The sequence below is a fragment of the Cyprinodon tularosa genome, unplaced genomic scaffold (assembly GCF_016077235.1).
Source record: "Cyprinodon tularosa strain WSP-4 unplaced genomic scaffold, ASM1607723v1 ctg21, whole genome shotgun sequence".
Lineage (NCBI taxonomy): Eukaryota > Metazoa > Chordata > Actinopteri > Cyprinodontiformes > Cyprinodontidae > Cyprinodon > Cyprinodon tularosa.
The window spans coordinates 2,321,138-2,341,733 of NW_024038778.1; the positions used below are offsets into that span (position 1 = coordinate 2,321,138).

The 20,596-nt window shown below is 37.4% G+C and overlaps 1 protein-coding gene across 1 annotated transcript in view; it reads right to left on the minus strand.

The window, feature by feature from the left end:
• LOC119783718 (noelin-2-like) overlaps nucleotides 1-20,596 on the minus strand; it is a 60,021-nt gene extending 39,425 nt beyond the window's left edge. Inside the window, exon 1 of the mRNA XM_038285361.1 lies at nucleotides 20,081-20,596. Within this exon, the coding sequence (XP_038141289.1) occupies nucleotides 20,081-20,224 (144 nt within the window). The 5' untranslated portion in view covers nucleotides 20,225-20,596. The remainder of the gene's footprint in view (nucleotides 1-20,080) is intronic.

The following is a 20,596-nucleotide window of genomic DNA, read 5'->3' on the forward strand; positions in this document are numbered from 1 at the left end:
CTTACCAGTAATCACATATCCCAGGGTAATAAGTTGGCCTAGGGAGGATATTCAGGCCACCAATGTTAAAAAATAAGAGCTAGTCACCATGTGGCTACTATACCCCAAATACACTATACAAAGGCCAAACACTAAGTGCATTGAAGTAAGCGGAGGGCTAGAGAGCATCAGAGACACCACTGAAGATAAAACATCCAAGCTCCAGGAATATTTGCTGTTGCTGTTCCTTGTAGCTACTTCATTGTTTCCATATGCCTGCGATATTCCAAAGTACATGAAACTCTCTCTTTTATATCTGCTATTTGCACTTCTGGGAATGCAATTCATTCTGTGTGGATAACCTTCCCTTTCCTTGAAACCATTTATTCACATTTTTCAAGCCTGAGTCATTGTCTTGTTCGATCTTACCATAAAGCTTGATCTTATCAATGTACATGCGGTGCCTAATAATGTCTCCACTATTGGGAGAGTAGTTCTGGGATTATGAATAATCAACCATATGAGTAATTTGAGCATTTATAAATTTTATAACTTAATAATCAGACAAATGAAAACTCAACAAACCCAATGTAATACTGGACTAAACTTACACTGACTTAAATTCTTTCTATCACAAATAAAGGTTAAAATAATTTTACACAGAAATTATATAGTCTTTTACCATGAACCCAAAGTGGGATGCTTCTTTTTAAGCTTGGTTATGTAGCATTTGTTTAAAATACAGGTGCTGGTCATAAAATTAGAATATCATGAAAAAGTAGATTGATTTCAGTAATTCCATTTAAAAAGTGAAACTTGTATATTATATTCATACATTACATACAAACTCATATATTTCAGATGTTTATTTTGTTTAATTTTGATGATTACAAATGACAACAAATGAAAATCTCAAATTCATCATATCAGAAAATTAGAATATTGTGAAAAGGTTCAAAATTGATGGCCCCTGGTGCCACACTCTAATCAGCTAATTAACTCAAACCACCTGCAAAAGCCTTTAAATGGTCTTTCAGTCTAGTTCTATAGGCTACACAATCATGGGGAAGACTGCTGACTTGACAGTTGTCCAAAAGACGACCATCGACACCTTGCACAAGGAGGGCAAGACACAAAAGGTCATCGCTAAAGAGGCTGGCTGTTCACAGAGCTCAGTGTCCAAGCACATTAATAGAGAGGCGAAGGGAAGGAAAAGATGTGGTCGAAAAAAAGTGTACAAGCAAGAGAGATAACCGCACCCTGGAGAGGATTGTGAAACAAAACCCATTCAAAAATGTGGGGGAGATTCACAAAGAGTGGACTGCAGCTGGAGTGAGTGCTTCAAGAACCACCACACACAGACGCATGAAAGACATGGGTTTCTGCTGTCGCATTCCTTGTGTCAAGCCACTCTTGAACCACAGACAGCGTCAGAAGCGTCTTGCCTGGGCTAAAGAGAAACAGGACTGGACTGCTGGTGAGTGGTCCAAAGTCATGTTCTCTGATGAAAGTAAATTTTGCATTTCCTTTGGAAATCAAGGTCCCAGAGTCTGGAGGAAAAGAAGAGAGGCACTTCATCCACGTTGCTTGAAGTCCAGTGTAAAGTTTCCACAGTCAGTGATGGTTTGGGGTGCCATGTCATCTGCTGGTGTTGGTCCATTGTGTTTTCTGAGGTCCAGGGTCAACGCAGCCACATACCAGGAAGTTTTAGAGCACTTCATGCTTCCTGCAGCTGACCAACTTTTTGGAGATGCAGATTTCATTTTCCAACAGGACTTGGCACCTGCACACAGTGCCAAAGCTACCAGTACCTGGTTGAAGGACCATGGTATCCCTGTTCTTAATTGGCCAGCAAACTCTCCTGACCTTAACCCCATAGAAAATCTATGGGGTATTGTGAAGAAGAAGATGCAATACACCAGACCCAACAATTCAGAAGAGCTAAAAGCCACTATTAGAGCAACCTGGGCTATCATAACACCTGAGCAGTGCCACACCTGATCGACTCCATGCCACGCCGCATTGCTGCAGTAATACAGGCCAAAGGAGGCCCAACTAAATACTGAGTGCTGTACATGCTCATACTTTTCATGTTCATACTTTTCAGTTGGCCAACATTTCTATAAATCCTTTGTTTTTATTGGTCTTCAGTAATATTCTAATTTTCTGATATGATGAATTTGAGATTTTCATTTGTTGTCATTTGTAATCATCAAAATTAAACAAAATAAACATCTGAAATATATGAGTTTGTATGTAATGTATGAATATAATATACAAGTTTCACTTTTTAAATGGAATTACTGAAATCAATCTATTTTTTCATGATATTCTAATTTTATGACCAGCACCTGTAGATGGATTCCATGTTCCTACCATCAAGTAAGCTCCTGTTTACTTCTGTTTCTCTTATTTTTCTGCTATTTCCTTTTGTCTATCAAAAATCCCCTTAAGTGGCTTTTATATAACAAATAAAGAACACTTTTCAAACAGGAAATCTGTCCTAGTCAAAAGGTTTGTGTCCATTAAGTGTGTATCTACCACTGATAGGTTTATGTTGTTTTAAAATGACAGATGAGTAAAAAATGTATTAAAAAAATATGATATGCTGGTTACAGATAAATTGACTTGTACTTAAACATCACATCGGACTGAAGTTAGGTTTAAAGTTTCACATTATTTCCTCTTATATTGGGAACAGGGGGCAGCAAAGTTATAAAAGACTGTCTCCTCTTATTTTGACCCAGATACAAAGAATGATGCAGTGTGCTCTCATATACCTTTTATAAGAGCAGGCACATAAAACCTCATTAAGGGAAATCAATTATTTCACCCAAAACAGCATCCTTTCTCAAAATGCTTCCAGCATAACATATTACATTTTATGTAAAGATGGAAAGCTAGAATCTGTAATTGCTAATCAAATTACCATAATTGTGAAAACACATAACCGCGTCTACAACATTTTTTCATTTTGCCAAACAAAATAAGTGGTGTTTATTCGGCAAATGCAGTAATCTTTTTTCTGAAATCTTTATTTATGTTGTTATGTTTGTTTTAGCCATCATTGATGCTGGTCATTTTGCCTCTTATGTTTTTCGGCTTTAGTTGTTTGATACATGAAAATGGAACTGCCTGTAACAGTACATTTTGTAATAGCCGTCTATGTGTTGTGCCTGCTTTCATAAGTGATTATTGAAAGCAAATTTCTATAATCTAGCGGACAGTGTGCCGTAAGTAAAAGTGGGTTTGTGATTGCAGTAAATACTACCAGTAAGAGGATGCACAGTTATAGTTCTTCAAATATTAGCTGCATTCTAAACAGAATGCATGAGACCAAATCACTAAAGTGCTTTAACTTTTTGAGTTGTCAAGTAGATGCCCAATGCATAACTATATAAAACATGATTACGCCATATCCTTACCTTAATTTTTACCTGAAACACATCTGATGTACTCAACAGGAGACCGTAATCCAATATCAACACCTCCTTTTTTGTGTGTTTCTGTATTTTTTTTTTTATAAATGAAGACATTTCTGAAAGTGGCTGTGTTTTTCTAAAGTTTAATAAGAAAAAACGAAATAAAATATCATGAAGCTAAAACTGTATTGTGGTGTTGACAGGCCTCAAAAGAACTTTGATATAGATGTGTATTCAGGTGTAATTTATTTTATTCTGGGTGCATTAAAGAAACGTAAGTGGGTAGGTCTGTAAAATTTGCTGTGGCCTAGTCAGTGGTAAAGCCAGAAAATGTTTGCAAGGTTGGCAAAGATGAAACCATTGAGCAAAACTCCGCCAAAAACTGAAACGGTTCAAGAAAATGAATTAGGGCAACTTCTGTATTTTCCAAACAAATCACTGAAGACAGACTGTACTTTAATTGAGCCTTTGCTAATAAATATATGCACATATTAATACATTTATGCTGTCTATTTTAATAATTTATGGTTCTGCATAATATACGGATTAAATACCTAGCTCTAAATATAGGACTTTAAAGAGGTAAACCCATGTCATAAATATATTTGACTGAGCTAGTAGATATACTGTAAAGCTGTCTGATATGTTAAACATTTTTCTACTTGTTTAAAACCACATATATTATAATGCTTTTATGCTCCTGGACCATAAGACCAATAGCAATGTCTTCAAGACCAAATGGCTTTATTTCCTCTAAAGGTAAATATTTTGGCGATATTTTAAGGAAATAGGTATGATTTTAAGCACAAATACATTAGCTAAGGTGAATTTCAAAGGTTTAGCTCACAGAGAGAGACAGATTTTGTTTTTGCAAATGTAAGACACCTTATATAATGTCTTTTAAAAGTAAGGTGTACCCTTTTTATCTATTTTTAGACCCATTAAGAGGTTTTGCAAGCACAGAGTCGAAAAATGAAAGATTCTGAGTTCTCTTGTTGAGATTTCACCAGTCTCCATTTGACCTACTTATTGTTAATGTTTTAGAACAATGTAAAGGAGCCACTGAGCTCTATCTGACGCTTGCCAGACTGTCACAGTGATTTGGCTGCAAAGCTGCTCTACAAACCCTGAAGAGAGAATAATGACAGAGGAGGAAGTTGGGGAGAAAGGAGGCCTGATAGTGACATGAAGGAGCCTTGCGAGAAACATCAGATTAATCGATGTGCTGGGCTTCGTATGACAACCTTGATGTCCCTCTCACAATGAGCCTGACAAAGGAGGGGGGGGGGGGATTGTTGTAAAAGATATGGACAAGACAAGAATTTAAGGATTGTTTGAGCTTACTGCTTAAGAGAATTAAAAATCAAATGACATAAAGAACCTTAGCGCTCATTTCAAACATGGAGGAAATGATAATAATCAAGCTCAGTTGATTATGATCAGTCCAAAAACAACAAGAGAATAAAACAATCAGAGCTTTGTCTCTGTAGCTTTTGCAATAAATTGCATGAATTAGTTTTCACATTTCAAATTATTAAATATCTAAATCTTAATAATTACATTCAGGGTATGCATGTGGTAATCGAAAGCTAAGCAGAGCTAAGGCCCATGCTATCTATCCTATAATTTTGTATGTGCAATTTAAGAAAATGTCAACCTAACATCCACTTAAATGTATTAATTTATTAAATCCAAAATATATATATATATATATATATATATATATATATATATATATATATATATATATATATATATATATATATATATATATATATGAAGTGAGGACAAGAAAGAGAAAGGAGAACCATCATGGAGGGACAAGCCGCTGCACGGCGTATACCACAGACAAATAGAAGAAGTGGCTGATATCAAAAAATCCTACCAGTGGCTGGAAAAGGCTGGACTGAAGGACAGCACAGAGGCAATAATCATGGCAGCACAAGAACAGGCACTCAGTACAAGATCAATAGAGGCCAGGGTCTACCACACCAGGCAGGACCCCCGATGCAGACTGTGCAAAGATGCCTCTGAAACAATACAGCACATAACAGCGGGGGTGTAAAATGCAGGCAGGAAGTGCATACATGGTACGCCACAACCAGGTAGCTGTCATAGTGTACAGGAACATCTGCCATGAGTATGGGCTGGAAGTCCCAAGGTCAAAATGGAAGACACCTCCTAAGGTAGTTGAGAATGACCGAGCTAAAATCCTATGGGACTTCACGATCCAGACTGACAAACAGGTGATGGCTAACCAACCAGACATCGTGTTGATCGACAAACAGCAGAAGAAGGCAGTAGTGATAGAAGTGGCAATCCCAAGCGACAACAACATCAAGAAGAAAGAACACGAGAAGTTTGAGAAATACCAAGGACTGAAGGAGGAGCTAGAAAAGATGTGGAAAGTAAGAGCAGCAGTGGTGCCAGTGGTAATTGGAGCACTAGGGGCTGTGACCCCCAAACTGGGAGAGTGGTTACAGCAGATTCCAGGTAAAACATCAGAGGTCTCTGTCCAGAAGAGCGCAGTCCTAGGAACAGCTAAGATACTGCGCAGAACCCTCAAACTCCCAGGCCTCAGGTAGAGGACCCGAGCTTGAGGATGACACATACCACCCCATGAGGGGTGAGAAAACAGTTTTTATATATATATATATATATATATATATATATATATATATATATATATATATATATATATATATATATATATATATATATATATATATATATATATATATATATATATATATTTTATTTTATTTTTGGCTTGATTCTGCTATCTATATTCATTTTCTGCTGTTGGCTTCAGCTATTTTTTAGAATGTAATTAGGTATTTCATTTCATTTCATACCATTTCAGCAGTTTTGGGTTTAAATTTCAGCTTTTTTCTCCCATTTTTACTTTACACTGCAAAAACAATCCAGAAATAAGTAAAAAATGGCTTAAATTAATTATATTTAGCCTTAATTTGAGCAGGTACTTTACAGTTTACAGTTTAGCATACAGCATTCACTTTGCATTTTCACAGGAAACACAACTTTTTCTTTTTTTTTGTTGTTGTTGTTGTTGCTCATAAAGAAGTTTATTTGATTCTGGGTTGCTGATGGGTTTTTCTCATTCTGGTGCAGTGGCTTGCCCAGCGCTCTTTACTTAAGTTTTTTATAATATTGATTTATATAGATTTGGATTAGTTGTGTGATTTGGGCTGGTTGGTGGTTACTCTTGAGCTGAAGTTGCAGTGGCAGTGATTGTTGTATGTTTCCGCGTGTTTCCACAGGCATGGTGGAGCCTGCCAGGTACTGCTTGGTGGGTAATTTGGTGTAGAGTTGGGGGTTCCTGTGTGATTGCGGCATTGCACTGGGCCAATACATTTTTGCCATGGTGTGTTTTAGCATGGCCTGGAGCCCCTAACTCTGTTGAACCCTTTCAGGGGGTTGTGTGCCTCTGGATCTCAAGTCAGTGGGTAAATAGCTAGATCTGCTCTGTTGTAGCCAACAATAGAATCAAGTAAGTGCAAGGAAAGCGGAAGATCGTTCCAGAGCGCCGGCATGACCGCCTGAAAGGAGCAATCTCCCTTGGTCCTGTAACGTGTTAGAGGGACCATGAGCAGGTTCAGGTCCTGAGACCTCAGCCTCTGAGAGGGGGGTATAGGGACACAACAAGTTTCTAATGTAGGAGGGAAGCTGACGGTGAGGGCTCTGAAGGTCAGCAACAGGATTTTAAACTGGAACCGAAAAGAGACTGGGAGCCAATGAAGAGCATTTAGAATCGGCAGAATTCTGAACCTGTTGAAGATCAGACAAGTCCTTTTTGTTTAGCCATGAGAATAGACTGTTACAGTAGTCTAAACGGGAAGACACAAAGGCATGGATAATCATTTCAAGATAATCTATGGACACAATCGTTCCAAGTTTAGAGATTTTCCTCAGTTGGTAATAACAGTTCCTTGTCAACACTTTTGAGTGGTGCTCTAAGGACAATGTTTTGTCAAAAATAATGCCTAGGTGTCTAAGGCTTGGTTTGGCAGACAAACTCAAGTCGCCCAGATACTGGTGGATACCTGAATTAGCGTAATCAGGGGCAATCACCAGCACCACCCATCTATTATGTTTTAGTTTAAAAACTGTACCATTGTTCTGTATAAAGGCTACTCAATTCTCACTTCGCCTAACCTGACAGGCAGTCAGAACAAAAAAGAAGACAATGTTAAAATTATCATTTGTTCACACATGTCTCTAGAAGCCCAAAGCTGTCGTTCAGTAGGGGGTGATGAGTAGGGATTCCTGTTCAGAACTGGTTCTGTGTGTTCCAATTCCATGGCACCGTTTGGCAGCTCGCTTAAAGATTCTCTTAACGATTCCAGGCAGCACCAGAGCCTAGCGCTGGGCAGCACGACTTCGGTCACGTTTTTTACGCAAGTTACACACACAGCATTCAGTAATCAAGTACGACATGACCAGGCGTAAGTCTACAAAAGTAAAACAAAAGCGCTCAAAACGATCGAAAGTTTGGCCTCATTTTAAGGAAGAGAGAGATGGCAACAAGGCACTTTGCAATCATTGCAAAGAGGCAATAACATCCGTGGGAGAAATACCTCCTACATGCAGAAACACCTAACACAACATGGCATACATTTTAACGTGTTTTTAAATTTTTATGTGCTTTTTTTAAATGCCGTGTTTTTACGAGTTACAACCAGCATGGAAGGCAACTCTGGTGGTAAGTAGCTAATTTTATATCACTGCTGTGCTTAATGTGGTTCCTAGTAAATCATATGCAATTTCTGGAAATAAACCAATTTCCTTCCTCTCTTTGTTATTGTTATTAAACATGCTAGGAAGCGAGAGAAAGGTGACACTCGTTTATATAAATCAGGGCGAAATGAGTTTATTTCCCGAAATTGTAAAGTAATGCTTTTTTATTAAACAGATGCCTTCTCCATTAGATTTAGATGACTGTGACGAACAGGTAGCCTGGCTGGCTCAGAGGCTGCAGCTCCCGTTCACTGCACACAGAAATAGAATGTCCCAGGCGAAGGTAGACGAATATCACAGCGCACTTACAAGTTCATTGTTTCACAGAATCGATGAGAATCAAAAAGGAATCTAATCTTTCACAGAATCGGTAAGGGGATCAGAATCGTGAAAATCTTGTCAATTCACAACCCTACTGATGAGCCTGCTTCAGTTATACCTAGTTAGATGCTGAACACGTGTACAGGGAACACAGCAGGAACAGCTGCAGTCAACAAGACAGGGTAAGCAATATAAATATGGTGCACTTAAAATGGCATGGTGCACATACTGTATAAACATGCACACCATGCAGTAGGCTGAAAATAGGGGTAAAACCTAAATGATGACTATCAGTGAACTATTGCAAGTTACTGGTAACCACTTATTTACCCAGCAAGACATAAAGGGATATTTAGTCTATTGTACATCACCAGGTAAGGGTTGATTAACCTTTGCCTAAGTTTCATCCTTGCTGATATAAACCTTAAGAATTGTCTCTGTGAGCTTCTTGCTGGATTTTTGTCATTATGTAAAACGTATCAGGGCCTTTAGTTCTATGAAAAATCTAACCATTTTTTTAAATGATTGCTAAATATTTTAAGTGGTCCTTCAGATCACCAAATTGCACCTCACAGCAGCAGCTAATCCAATTCTCTGTTCAAACAGAGAAAGGTACAGTATCACTCAATAAATAGGAATCTACTTGTGTCAGCTTAACATAGAAACAAAGTTAGCCTCCCTCCTGGATAACATAGGTGCTGATTTTAAGCAAATCTACATAAGGTAAATCCGTTTCGGAGCACCATTAATTAGTTAACTCTTATTTTTCTGAAAATACATTAAATACTATATTATAGAGTCAAGCTAAGATGTATACAGTCATTAATTATGGTATTATCGAAAGTGATGACAGGAAAATAGCAGTCCAAGTTTAAACCCCATGTTACATTTTAAATACCATTATTGAACCTTGTTTTCTCTACCAAAAGTGTTTCGTAGTAAAAACTGGACCAATGACTTAAATGCTCAATGGAGAACAACAGAAATTATTTTTCTTTTATGTTGACCAGCTAAATGAAAATGGTTTCTTTAAAAGTGGACTGAAGGAATAAAAGGTGGCTGTGATACTTAACATGGCCGTAAAAATTAAAAACTATGAAAAATGTATTTAATCAAATGGTTGGAAATCTTTTAGCATATTGAAAATAAACAGACTTGTTTTTTTTATCTCACCAATATACACTTATTTGACACACAATGAATATAATTTCTCTGAGTTAAAAACAACTTTTCTCAGACTAAAGAGGCAAAAGATTTGATTAGCTTAACTATAAATATAAATAAATGCATTTAATTGTGTACTTTGCCAAAAATATTTGTACTTCAATCCCAACTCCTAATCTGTTTGTCTTCATCCTTCACCTCAATTACTAATACAATATTTGAACCAAATAAAAAATGTGATTAAAAACATTTGTTGGTTTACAAAAATATACACTGAAACAAACCCAGCCAAGGCACACAATGGAACAATAAGTCCTAATGTTATCTTAATTTCAAAGTACTTAGAGACAGTGCGATTTTATATGACAGTGTAACTTTCTGCGTGGCCTGGAATAAAGACCCCAATGCTGATAGACCCTGAAAGCACCCATGGCCACAGCAGTTTCGAATGCTTGTTGCTTTTTGATGTTCAGAAATGCAATAGCTTTGGACACCTTTTGTCCAAGTTTGCACAAAATCTCCACATGCACAAAATCCCCACATTAATGTAATTTGCTCAGATTAAAAGCAAGAAAAGTACTAATAATGCATAGTTTATATGAGCTTAATATCTGTTTACATGCACCCATCTCTATGGTAAATAGTAAATGGCCTGTACTTATATAGCGCTTTTTCAAGTCAGGAGACTTGACCAAAGCGCTTTACATTACATTACATTCAGTTATTCACCCATTCACGCACACACTGATGGTGGCAAGCTACATTGTAGCCACAGCTGCCAAGGGGCTCAGCTGACAGAAGCGGGGCTGCCGTACACTGGCGCCACTGGGCCCTCTGACCACCATCAGTAGACAATGCAGGTGAAGTGTCTTGCCCAAGGACAAGACGACACTGAAAGCCGGAGCCGGGGCTTGAACAGTCAATCCTTCGATTTCTGGGCAAACTCCTACATCCAACACCACTGTCGCCCTTATTGGACATAACAGAAGCTTGGCATTGGCAGAGTTGTCATACATTCATAATACAACCACAGATATTTTTTAATTCCTATAACAGACATAAAGGGTTGTTGGTTCTGAAAGTTCTGAATGCCAAGAATGGACCTACGCTAATTTGCATGCACTGTGAGGTCAGTGTTCCCCAATAAACATGACATGATCAAAACAAGTGTCTGGATAGATGTAAATGAGATTATGGATTAGCATAAAACACCTTCATCAGAATAGCATCTAATTCAGATTTGTTAATGTTAAAAGTTTATGTTTAAGCTTTTTAAACTTGCTGAGATATTCTGGAGGAAGACACTGCACTGTATAGAAGCAAAGGCTCTAAACTAACTTCAAAACTCCAGACTAATTTCATTATGTAATCATAAACACATGTTGTTGATACTCCAGCTCAGATTGCACAAATTATATGCAAACATGAAATAAAAACGCATTTATAAAAATTTTAAATAGGCATCCTTATAGGAGTATATCCCTCAGAAGATAAATACAAGACATTAATATTAAACTTCCTTTTCAACTCTTGCAATATAAATTAGAAGATATATACATCACTGGAAGAAAAATTTGAAAATGGAAATATGGCCTGTAGTATGTAAATAAAGTGCAACTGGGGATTATGATTTACTTGATTTTCAGGAGGGGTTGTTTTGCTCTTTTTGCACTTTTGTGGACAATTGTTTTCATTGGGTGCAGCAAATCAAAAGTGAGGTTCACCAAGAACACATTTGATGTAGCAATGTTGCAGGAACATTTTTGTTGTTACTTTTTATCACCATAATGTTTATTGTATGGATATTATTCAGTATCAACTAGATATGAACCCGAGAAGCTGTGGGTTGTGTTTGAGCCCAGTCCTTTATTCGTGAGGGAGTAATCTCCATTAAATGCAAGTAGAAAAAGGCATTTTTTAGTTTTAACAGTATTTATTCCAATTAAGTAAGGCAAAAATATTTATTTAATAAGCAAACCATACAGTGAATCAATTTCTTCACCTCTGACTTGGTCCATCTCATTAGGCAGATGAGAGTGGACCAAAAGTTCCGTGTTTTCTCATATTTATCCTAAAGCTACTTCTTCTGAAAGTCTATCTGTCTCTAGCAAAGTCTGAAGCTGAAGCTTCCTGTATTTACTCCCCGGAACAGAGTATCACTATAAAGTAACAGAAATACACAAAGCATCTTTCATTCAGCAGATTACACAGCTAACATGTTCTTCATTTATCTTTAATAGAGATAGATTAGGAAATCATAGACAAATTTTTGATTTCAGAAGTGGAGGGACCAAATTATTTTTTAATATAACTTCAGGATGTTTGACCATCCAATCACATACCCGATTCAGTGGCGCATCAGATGTTTGTAAAGCGAGCTTTGCAGTACTGAGAGCAGTGACAGCCAATCACGCAAGAAAAGCAAGGGGCCAATCAGGAGCTTTTGGGCGGTCTACACTCAGGGAGGAAATATTACTGATAGATCTGCTTTGCGTTGTGTTCTGCTAGTGTAAAATCCTTGTAATAAAGCAATTATCTACATATTACCCATGGAATGAAAGAAAAAAAAGAATACCCACAAGCACAAAAATAAACAATTTGTCGGTAATAATGAAACAATACAACCGAGAACTATTTTTTCCCAAAACTGAGTGAACAGCAAGGTTACCAACTAAGGTTCTTTGCCATGAAGGCTATCTGCCCTCACTAATGTTGACTCTAAGGCTTGCACGGACTAACCGACAATTCTCGGGAATTGGCCAATTTTCATGTGATCAGGCACAACCAGCAACTGGCTGCTCGTAATGAAGATGAACAATATGAAGCGCCGTTTTTTGTGCTTTTGGAGAGTTTCTCTCTCAGCTGTCACACATCTTTCTCCTTCGCTTGCTGGACAGCCATGCCTCCATCTGGAGCAAAGGAACCACAGCAGTAGAGGCTCCAGGGCACAGCAGTAGATGTACAGTATAAGTTAGATGGGCAGACAGAACGCTGAAGGTTCTGCTCATGGTTCAAGGTTCTGCTCTTTTTTCAAAGCCTCTCAGATCTCTTGAGAGCGTTCCTTATTTCATCCTTTGTCAACATTATTTTCTCTACCTTCAGTTTTGATCATGATACTTTCTCAACACCCTAATTTTATATCTAATAATGCAATGTCAATGTTCATGAGATGATAATTTCAAAGGATTTATGGATTCTATGTTTAAATCAGTGATCAGCAGATACAGATTTTTGTGATGAATAGAACAGCACTGGGGAGTTTTTGTGCTGTTTTTCTCAGCCGCAAATTCTGAAGATGTTCTTGGTAGCGTCATGCATAGGCATATTGTGTGCTGCAGTCATACTGGATCTAACACTGTATTTTATAAGAGCGATGGAACACCAGTCACATTTGAGAATAGGAAACACCCATTTTAGAATTAATGCTATTGTAACAGAACACGTTTTTATATGCTTATTTGCTCTAGCTATCCAAATGTTCTATTTGGGAAAAAATAGACAGAAAGTGAAATTTTCCTTTTTAATCTGATTTTTAGAAATATATATTAATCATTATTTGAATAATAGTTAGATGCAGCCCTAATCTCCGAGGGTGGCCTGAGGGCCCGACGTCCTCTAGTGGGCCCTGTGCTCACTGCCAGGCACCGTAAATAAACAGCATGATTTTTTTTCCCCCATCTGTAACTTTTATAAACTTTAATTTGATTAAATATTTAGAAGAACCTGTAATTTTTGTTTGTAGTTACCTTGTACACCATGGGGTATTAATATGAAGTAAAAAGAGGTTCATCAATCAAACTCACTTTGAAAACAGAAAGACAAGCAAATATTTCAGTCAGATGAGGCAGCTTTTGAAGCATATTTTCATATAACACAAATTTCTACGGGGAAAAAAGAAACATCTTAAGGACACCACTATTTTAAAAATATGCTGCTTTAAACAGATCTTTTGCAGGAGTGATAAAGTTTATATTGTTAGTCCTCTGCAAATTGTGGTTTTCTTTTAATGTTTGTACGTCCTACTGTATAAATAGTTGCCCATCTTTGTGTGACTCTACCTCTCTGATTATGGTCACTGACTTTTATCTTCTAGGATATCTAATACTCATTCCAGGACACAGACCTCTCTCACTGCCGCACTCTGTGCTCCCTGGTTTAACCAGCCATTATTGTTCTACAAGCAGACTTTTGCATTGGCATAATTTAATTTACAAATCCATCCTTGGCTTTCAACCAGCATATTTATCTTCTTATATGTCACATAAACAAAGCATCTAGAGTTCACGGTCCAGTCCTTCATTACTTTTAGTGTTCCCTCAGTACACACAGAGAGCTTGGCCAAAAGACCTACAATTACCCTTCCCTTTTTGTCTGACTTGAATCTGTCCCGTTAATTCTGTTAAAAGCTTCAGCCTTATTTTAACTCAATGAAAAATATATAACTCAAAATTGTTTCCATCTTAAGCAATTTATTTGATGTATCCTATATCCAGTTCATCTGCTTATAATGAGATTTTTATTTTACATATGCTGAAAAAATTATATACTTAATTCAAAAACAGCACAGCTTAATAATACAGTTCAAATTAATGAAAAAAAAAATTTTATTCATTCCAAAGGAAACTTAATGTTGTAGTGAATCAGTTTTTTCAATTGTATGATGATAACAAGGCAGGAAGGATTTTCGGTAGTGGCTTGTCTTACTGTATACCAGATTTGGAGAAGCTTTAGACTGAACTATGTTATCGTATAACACTCTTCTGAAGAGGATGTTCACTCTTGTCCATAATGTTCCTCATTTTATAAAGAATTCTTTGTTAAATGTTCTTTGTTAAATCCTTTCCAGAGGTTCTAGAGGAATTTCCACAAGAGAGCGGGCCTTGCTGTTCTTCGCTTACTGAGATATCTTGTTAATTAATTTCACTTAATTACAATGATTATAGCTTAGAGCTGATGAAAATCCCAATTTGCAGAGATGTTTATTGTGGGGATGTCATGATCTTGGCACTAATGACTTGATTATTGGTTAAGTTTATCCACCTGCCTAGCTCTGCCCTGTTTTCATTTTCACTCATCAATTCCAACTGTTCCAGTTCCTATTCAAACTGCTTGGGCCCAGCCACCAGTTCGAGATTATATGAGCCATAGGAGAGAGTTTTTTTTAGCTTTACCCAGTGTGTCTATTGTGATTGGCTGATCCTTACTAATTTCTGCTCCTGGACTTCTGAGTTTTCCTATCCCTGTTCTGATCTGTTTTGCCTGACCTGTCTTTAGACTGCTATTTGGACTCTGCCTGCTAATGACCTTAGATCTGTCCCCAGACCCCAGCTTGGATTTCCCTTCTCTTATCTTCTGGCCTGGACTTCTGCTTCCTCGTTGACACCAGCTTTGGATTTTCCTTCCGGATACTCATGCTTTTTCTCGTCAATTGGCTTCTGCTCATCGGTCTAATCCTGGAACTTACTGGGAGGCTTCTGCTGCATGCTGTGGAAAATCATCAAGCTGGATTCTATTCCTTCCTCTGGGCACGGATTGAATTAAAAAACCAGGTTAGTGACTCACATGCTTGCTATGGTTCCCTGTCAGAGTTACAGGGTCACTTACCTGTGTTTTTACATCTACAGAGATTCTAGTCATCTGGTCCATACTAACGAGCCACAGATCCCTGAGAAATTAAATAAATCACTTCATTCTGTCTGCCTGAATTCTGGATCCAACATTCTGAGCCTTGACAGTGGAGGGTGATTATTCACAAGAAGAGGACTCTGGCTAGAGTCTGTGCTTAAGGAGCAACCAAAGACCAACATACACAGGGCCTGGGCTTAAACTGTAACTCTTCCTGTTTTAGGTCACTCCTCAACCAGGGACAGGATAATAATTATTTTACTTTGGTTAAAGAGCAAAATTGTTGGACTGTTATTTGTAAGTTTTAAGTAAATCTGCTTTTTATTTTGGAATAAAAGTACCTGTGTTAAAATATGGAAAAGCAGAGAGGAACAGATAACGTGCATTGTGATTTTTAAAGGGTTAAAAATCAGACTGGAAAACAGTCTAATGAATGGTGTTAAAATGTATTTTGATAAAAGTTCATAAACCTAATAAGGCTACACAAAAAAACAGACAGATGGAGCCAAGAATAATTCAAGCATAGTAACTGGCATGGCAGGAAATTGGACAGATCTGACAAGAAGTGAAGGAAACTAACAGACTCATTAGTATGGGAAGGTGATAAGTAAGACAAGGACCAGATAAATCTAATGAGCAGAATTTAATGACAGCCGTGAAGAGAATATGACTAGAGTGTGCTTTCATGGGTTAGCAGGAAAAGCTAATGGCAAAGCATTCAAAGAAGAGATGACGTTTTAAAAGGAGAGCACATTCTTGGGAATGGCGAGTTTAGATGTGATTTTTCAGAGTGATCTGAATTTATTACATCATGTAAAGTTTACAATATAATTCTGCCTGCATAAGATATAAAACGCCATGGATCTCATGCAACCAGGAGTTGTTTATTTTTCTTTGTTGTTTTTCGTTATATGGGCAATATTGTTTTCTGTAGACCCAAAAGAGAAAACAGTAATGATAGAATGGGCAGGCTGAAGTGTCTTAGGAAGTTATGCGCAAATCACACCAATTTTTTGTAATGATTTTGCAAACGGTGTTCATCTACAAAAGCAAAGTAAAGTGGAAAGTTTAAACAAAAATAAAGTGTATTGATCATAGACATAAAGTAGACAGACAAAACACTTATCATATCATGTTCATTTTATTCCCAGAAAACCATTGAACCTTAACAGGAAAGAAGTTCTTCCCGTAGTCTGTTTTATATAGATGTCATTACTTATTTTACTGATTAATGCTATTATAGGTTATGGTTTAGACTTAGATACACTTCATTGTCATTTTGTATACACAGAGTGTATAAAAATTAAATTACATTGCTTACAGCTTCCAATAGTGAAATGAGCAGCTTACAACAGGGAAATGAACATTACCTGCTATGGTTCTCATTTGTTGTGACTCTGAGTTTTCAGTTTTCTGTTGTCAGTTGTTTTTATTTTCCATGATATTCTAGCATTCTTTGTTTACTCTCTGTTGCCCCCTTGTGATTGTTTTCTTTCCCCTTGGATTCCCTCTTGCCAGTTCCACCCACACCTGCTCCTCATTCAGCTCGTTAGTCCATCCTTTGTTTTGTTCTCCTTAAATACTCCTCCTTTGCAGTCACTCAGTGCTGGTTCCTTCTCGTTGCTGTATTGTCTACTCTGCTCGTCTCTCCCCGGCTCCTCAGACTCGTTTTTTCCCCTGATGTCTCCATGGTTTTGGTTTGTTTAATATTTTAAGTTGGATTTTTGTATTTCTGTCTCTGCTACCTTTGGTCTGCAATTAAACCTCTCAGAACTCATCTCTGCTTCACTCGTCTCTGCATCTGGGTCCTCGAGCAACCTCACCACCCATTGCTGACATTACCATTTTAAGTGCAGCAGTGATCATCATATAAATAGTATTGGAGAAAAGGAAAATATTTTTAAAAAGGAATAATAATGGTGCAAAAGAGCAATAAATGGAAAAATTCAGTGCAGTGCAACATAATTATGGTGCAAAATGGAGTATCAAATGAAAATAATATTCTCCTTGAACTCCAGTCGGCCTCGGCAGATGGCCGCTCACACTGAGCCTGGTTGTGCTGAAGTTTTCTTCCAGTTAATAGGGAGTTTTTCCTCTCCACTGTCACTACAAGCATGTTTAGTGTGAGGGATTGCATTCGAGTCAATGAGTCGATGCAATCAACTGGTTTTCGTTAGATAGAAAACTTTGAATCAGTTTTACTGTATGATCTGGTGAACTGTAAAGTGCCTTGAGATGACATGTGTTGTGAATAGGCGCTATATCAATAAACTGAATTGAAATTGACAATTGAATTAAACATAGTATAAGATGAACATATGTAAGCATTAAGATTTTTTTTTTTTATTAGGATAAAAGGTTTGCTTTAGCACACTTCCAAGAGTTTATTTGACCTGTTGTCTTTTACGTATTATATATATATTATTATTAAATTAAAATTAATAAAAACATATTGTAGGTGAAATGTTCATACATAGGACATACAGTTTCTAAGGATGAAATCACTTACAAATCAGGTAGTGTTTTCAAGTTACAAAATCATTGTGCCTTTGCTACCCAACACCGCTCTGCTTCAACTATGTGTTGTTGTTTTTTACTGTTTGAGGCACTGTTGGCTCTGCTAATGGCTCCAACATAGAGAACTGCTCCCTAAACTTTTACTCTGCTTTCTAATTACATTTTTCTTGTAATTCTGTTTTGGCTCTATGATAGTGTCTGAAAGAAACCTGAGGTTTCCCTTTTACCTCATGAAAAAGCACAACAAAATCTCCAGTTAGTGGTCTGACAGTTCTTTTTCTTGGGCAGATGTTTCAGTATTTTTGTATTTTATCAGTGTTATTATAACACACACACATAAGGATGTCACAGGCACTTAAGGGTGCCTCCTTGTTTATGTTCAAATTACCAATTTTCTTCAATAACTCTTTGAAATAACAACATTAATTAATATAATCCATAGGAATATCCATTGTTTCTAACAACTAGCTCAACATGCAGCTGCCACTCTCAGGTGGTGACAGCAGGGAGCAAATAAGCGCTGGATGGGGCATAGCTTTGTTGATCCTTCAGCTTCTGACTGACAAAAATTTATAATGGGCAGAAATATCATTCACTCTGTTTGTGTGAAAAATTATGCACCAACATGTTTGTCTAGTGTTCGCTTAAACAATGAAAGCGTGTCTCATCATATTTGAATCATCTAAGAGCCAATTTTTTCTCGTCACTATCTCGCTATCATTATTTAAATAAAGCTTCTTTTTGTCATAGTTAACATTGAAGAAAACAACAATGCTGTGTACAGCATCCTGTAGCTTACCATAATGAGGTCAAGTAGGGCAGTGTAGCCTGCCATCATCAGAATGTGATGAATAGTGTGAATAGATAAATGTTGTGTAAAAAGATTTGGAGTCCCCTGATTTTAAAGAAAGGATCCATGAAGACATTAGCCTTTTACAATTTGTTAAGATACACATGCATGTTAAAGCAGCAAATTTCATTTTAAACATACATGATTAAATTGTCAAAGCAGGCAGTACAAATAATAGATTTGGACTACAATTGCACCAATGCAAAAATAGATATGGGTAAAGAAAGTGAAAATAATAACAGTGGAAACATTATTGATCTTTTGCAATGCGACGAAAACCTAGCCAATCTTTATATTTCTGATGATGCATAATCATTGCATTCAATTCACATCAAACTTAAAAATTGTTTGTCGCATATGCATGCAACTGGTGTGTAACTCGTATTGATGAAGAGCTCTGCTTTTAAAGTCGAGGTAAAAAAATAAATAAATAAATAAACTTAGGTTTATAAAGCACACAACAGCTTTTGGTTCTGTCAGTAAACTGTGAACAAACACAGCCCTCTACCAGCCCTGCTACCATCCTGATAGCTCCATCTGTTCTCATCCCGCATCTTTGTGTGTGGGCGCTTGCTTTCGCAAGACCGCTTGTATTTTGCTGAACTTGCAAAGTGCCGCCACGCAGCAGATGAGGAAGAGCTCCTGGAGCCAAGTCGTGCAAAGCCCAAACACAAAACAACACACTCTGTGTGTATTCTTCACTTCAAAAGACATCTTATTTATCTAAGCATTTATGAAGACACATGCACACACAAACAATCTTGAGCCACACTTGATGTTTCCTGTCTTAGATGGCAAAGATGTTGACAAACAGAGAAATAGCTATGCATGCACATCTTATTCATGTGAAGTTAAAACTCCCATTGTGCACTGGACCAGCATCTACACATCAGGGGCTGCCAGGGTGTTGCTAGGGCAACCAATCGCTGGTTGTCCCATGGGTGAGTCACCCCCTCCCCATTTCCTCCCCCGGAGGAGAAATATCACTCCAGCAAGTCAGAGACAGAGCAATCCTATTAGGTGTTTGGTTTTCTATCTGTGTCAGTGCCTGCATTCTGTGCATGTATTTATTTACATGGATTTATTTAGTTATATATCGATTCATTCTCACCAGTTATTTAACTAACAACAAGGAAAGCTTTTTTTTTCTGAAAATCCTTTTGGAACCTGCATGCACAGTAAATTCTGTACAGTCTGAAACTAGATTTGTCTGATTTTATATTGTCATATGAAAGGCATTCATTTGTTTCATTAAAAATAAAGTATGCCATCAAGCTTATGCAAGTATTTGCATGAAGAAACAAAATAAATAAATGTTTTATCAGCAAAGCAGATCATGCAAATGCTCATGCACATGTGGCAAGTTAGAAGTAAATACTTAGTTGTAAGATTTCTGCTCTTTGGTCTTTAAAAAAAATTTTCATAATAAAAAGGGGATACATACACTAATGATCCGTTCATGTGTGCCATCAGGGGAAATGATGGTTCCATTGAGTCCAACCAGTGAAGGCAAAGTCTGGGACATCCAGTTTGTTACCATAGCCATGGTGCTGAGCACAGCACCGATCTTCAGCATGGGCACACTCATTCTGACGCACACACATTAACACAATTAGAAGAAACTCTGCTGCACCAAAGTGTTGATAGCAGACATCCCAAAATCAGCAAGAAGCTACAGTACTCCTCACGATGTTACAGGTAAAAGAAACATTGTGCAAAACTGCAAACCAGAAAAATGAAATCCAATAGAGAATTTCTCCACAGCTCAGCTCCAACAAGGTCCCAAGTTAGAGAATAAATCCTAACAAACAAGCTCCAAAGGTAAGGTGTCCAATGCTCTCCAAAACAGATGTTTTGTCTTTTAAAGCGTGCATGTGTTTTTCTTCTTTTTGGCTGCCTCCTTTGTCTGAAATTAAGGAGTTGTGACTGAGCCCAAGCTGCTCTGTGGTTTTATCCACTA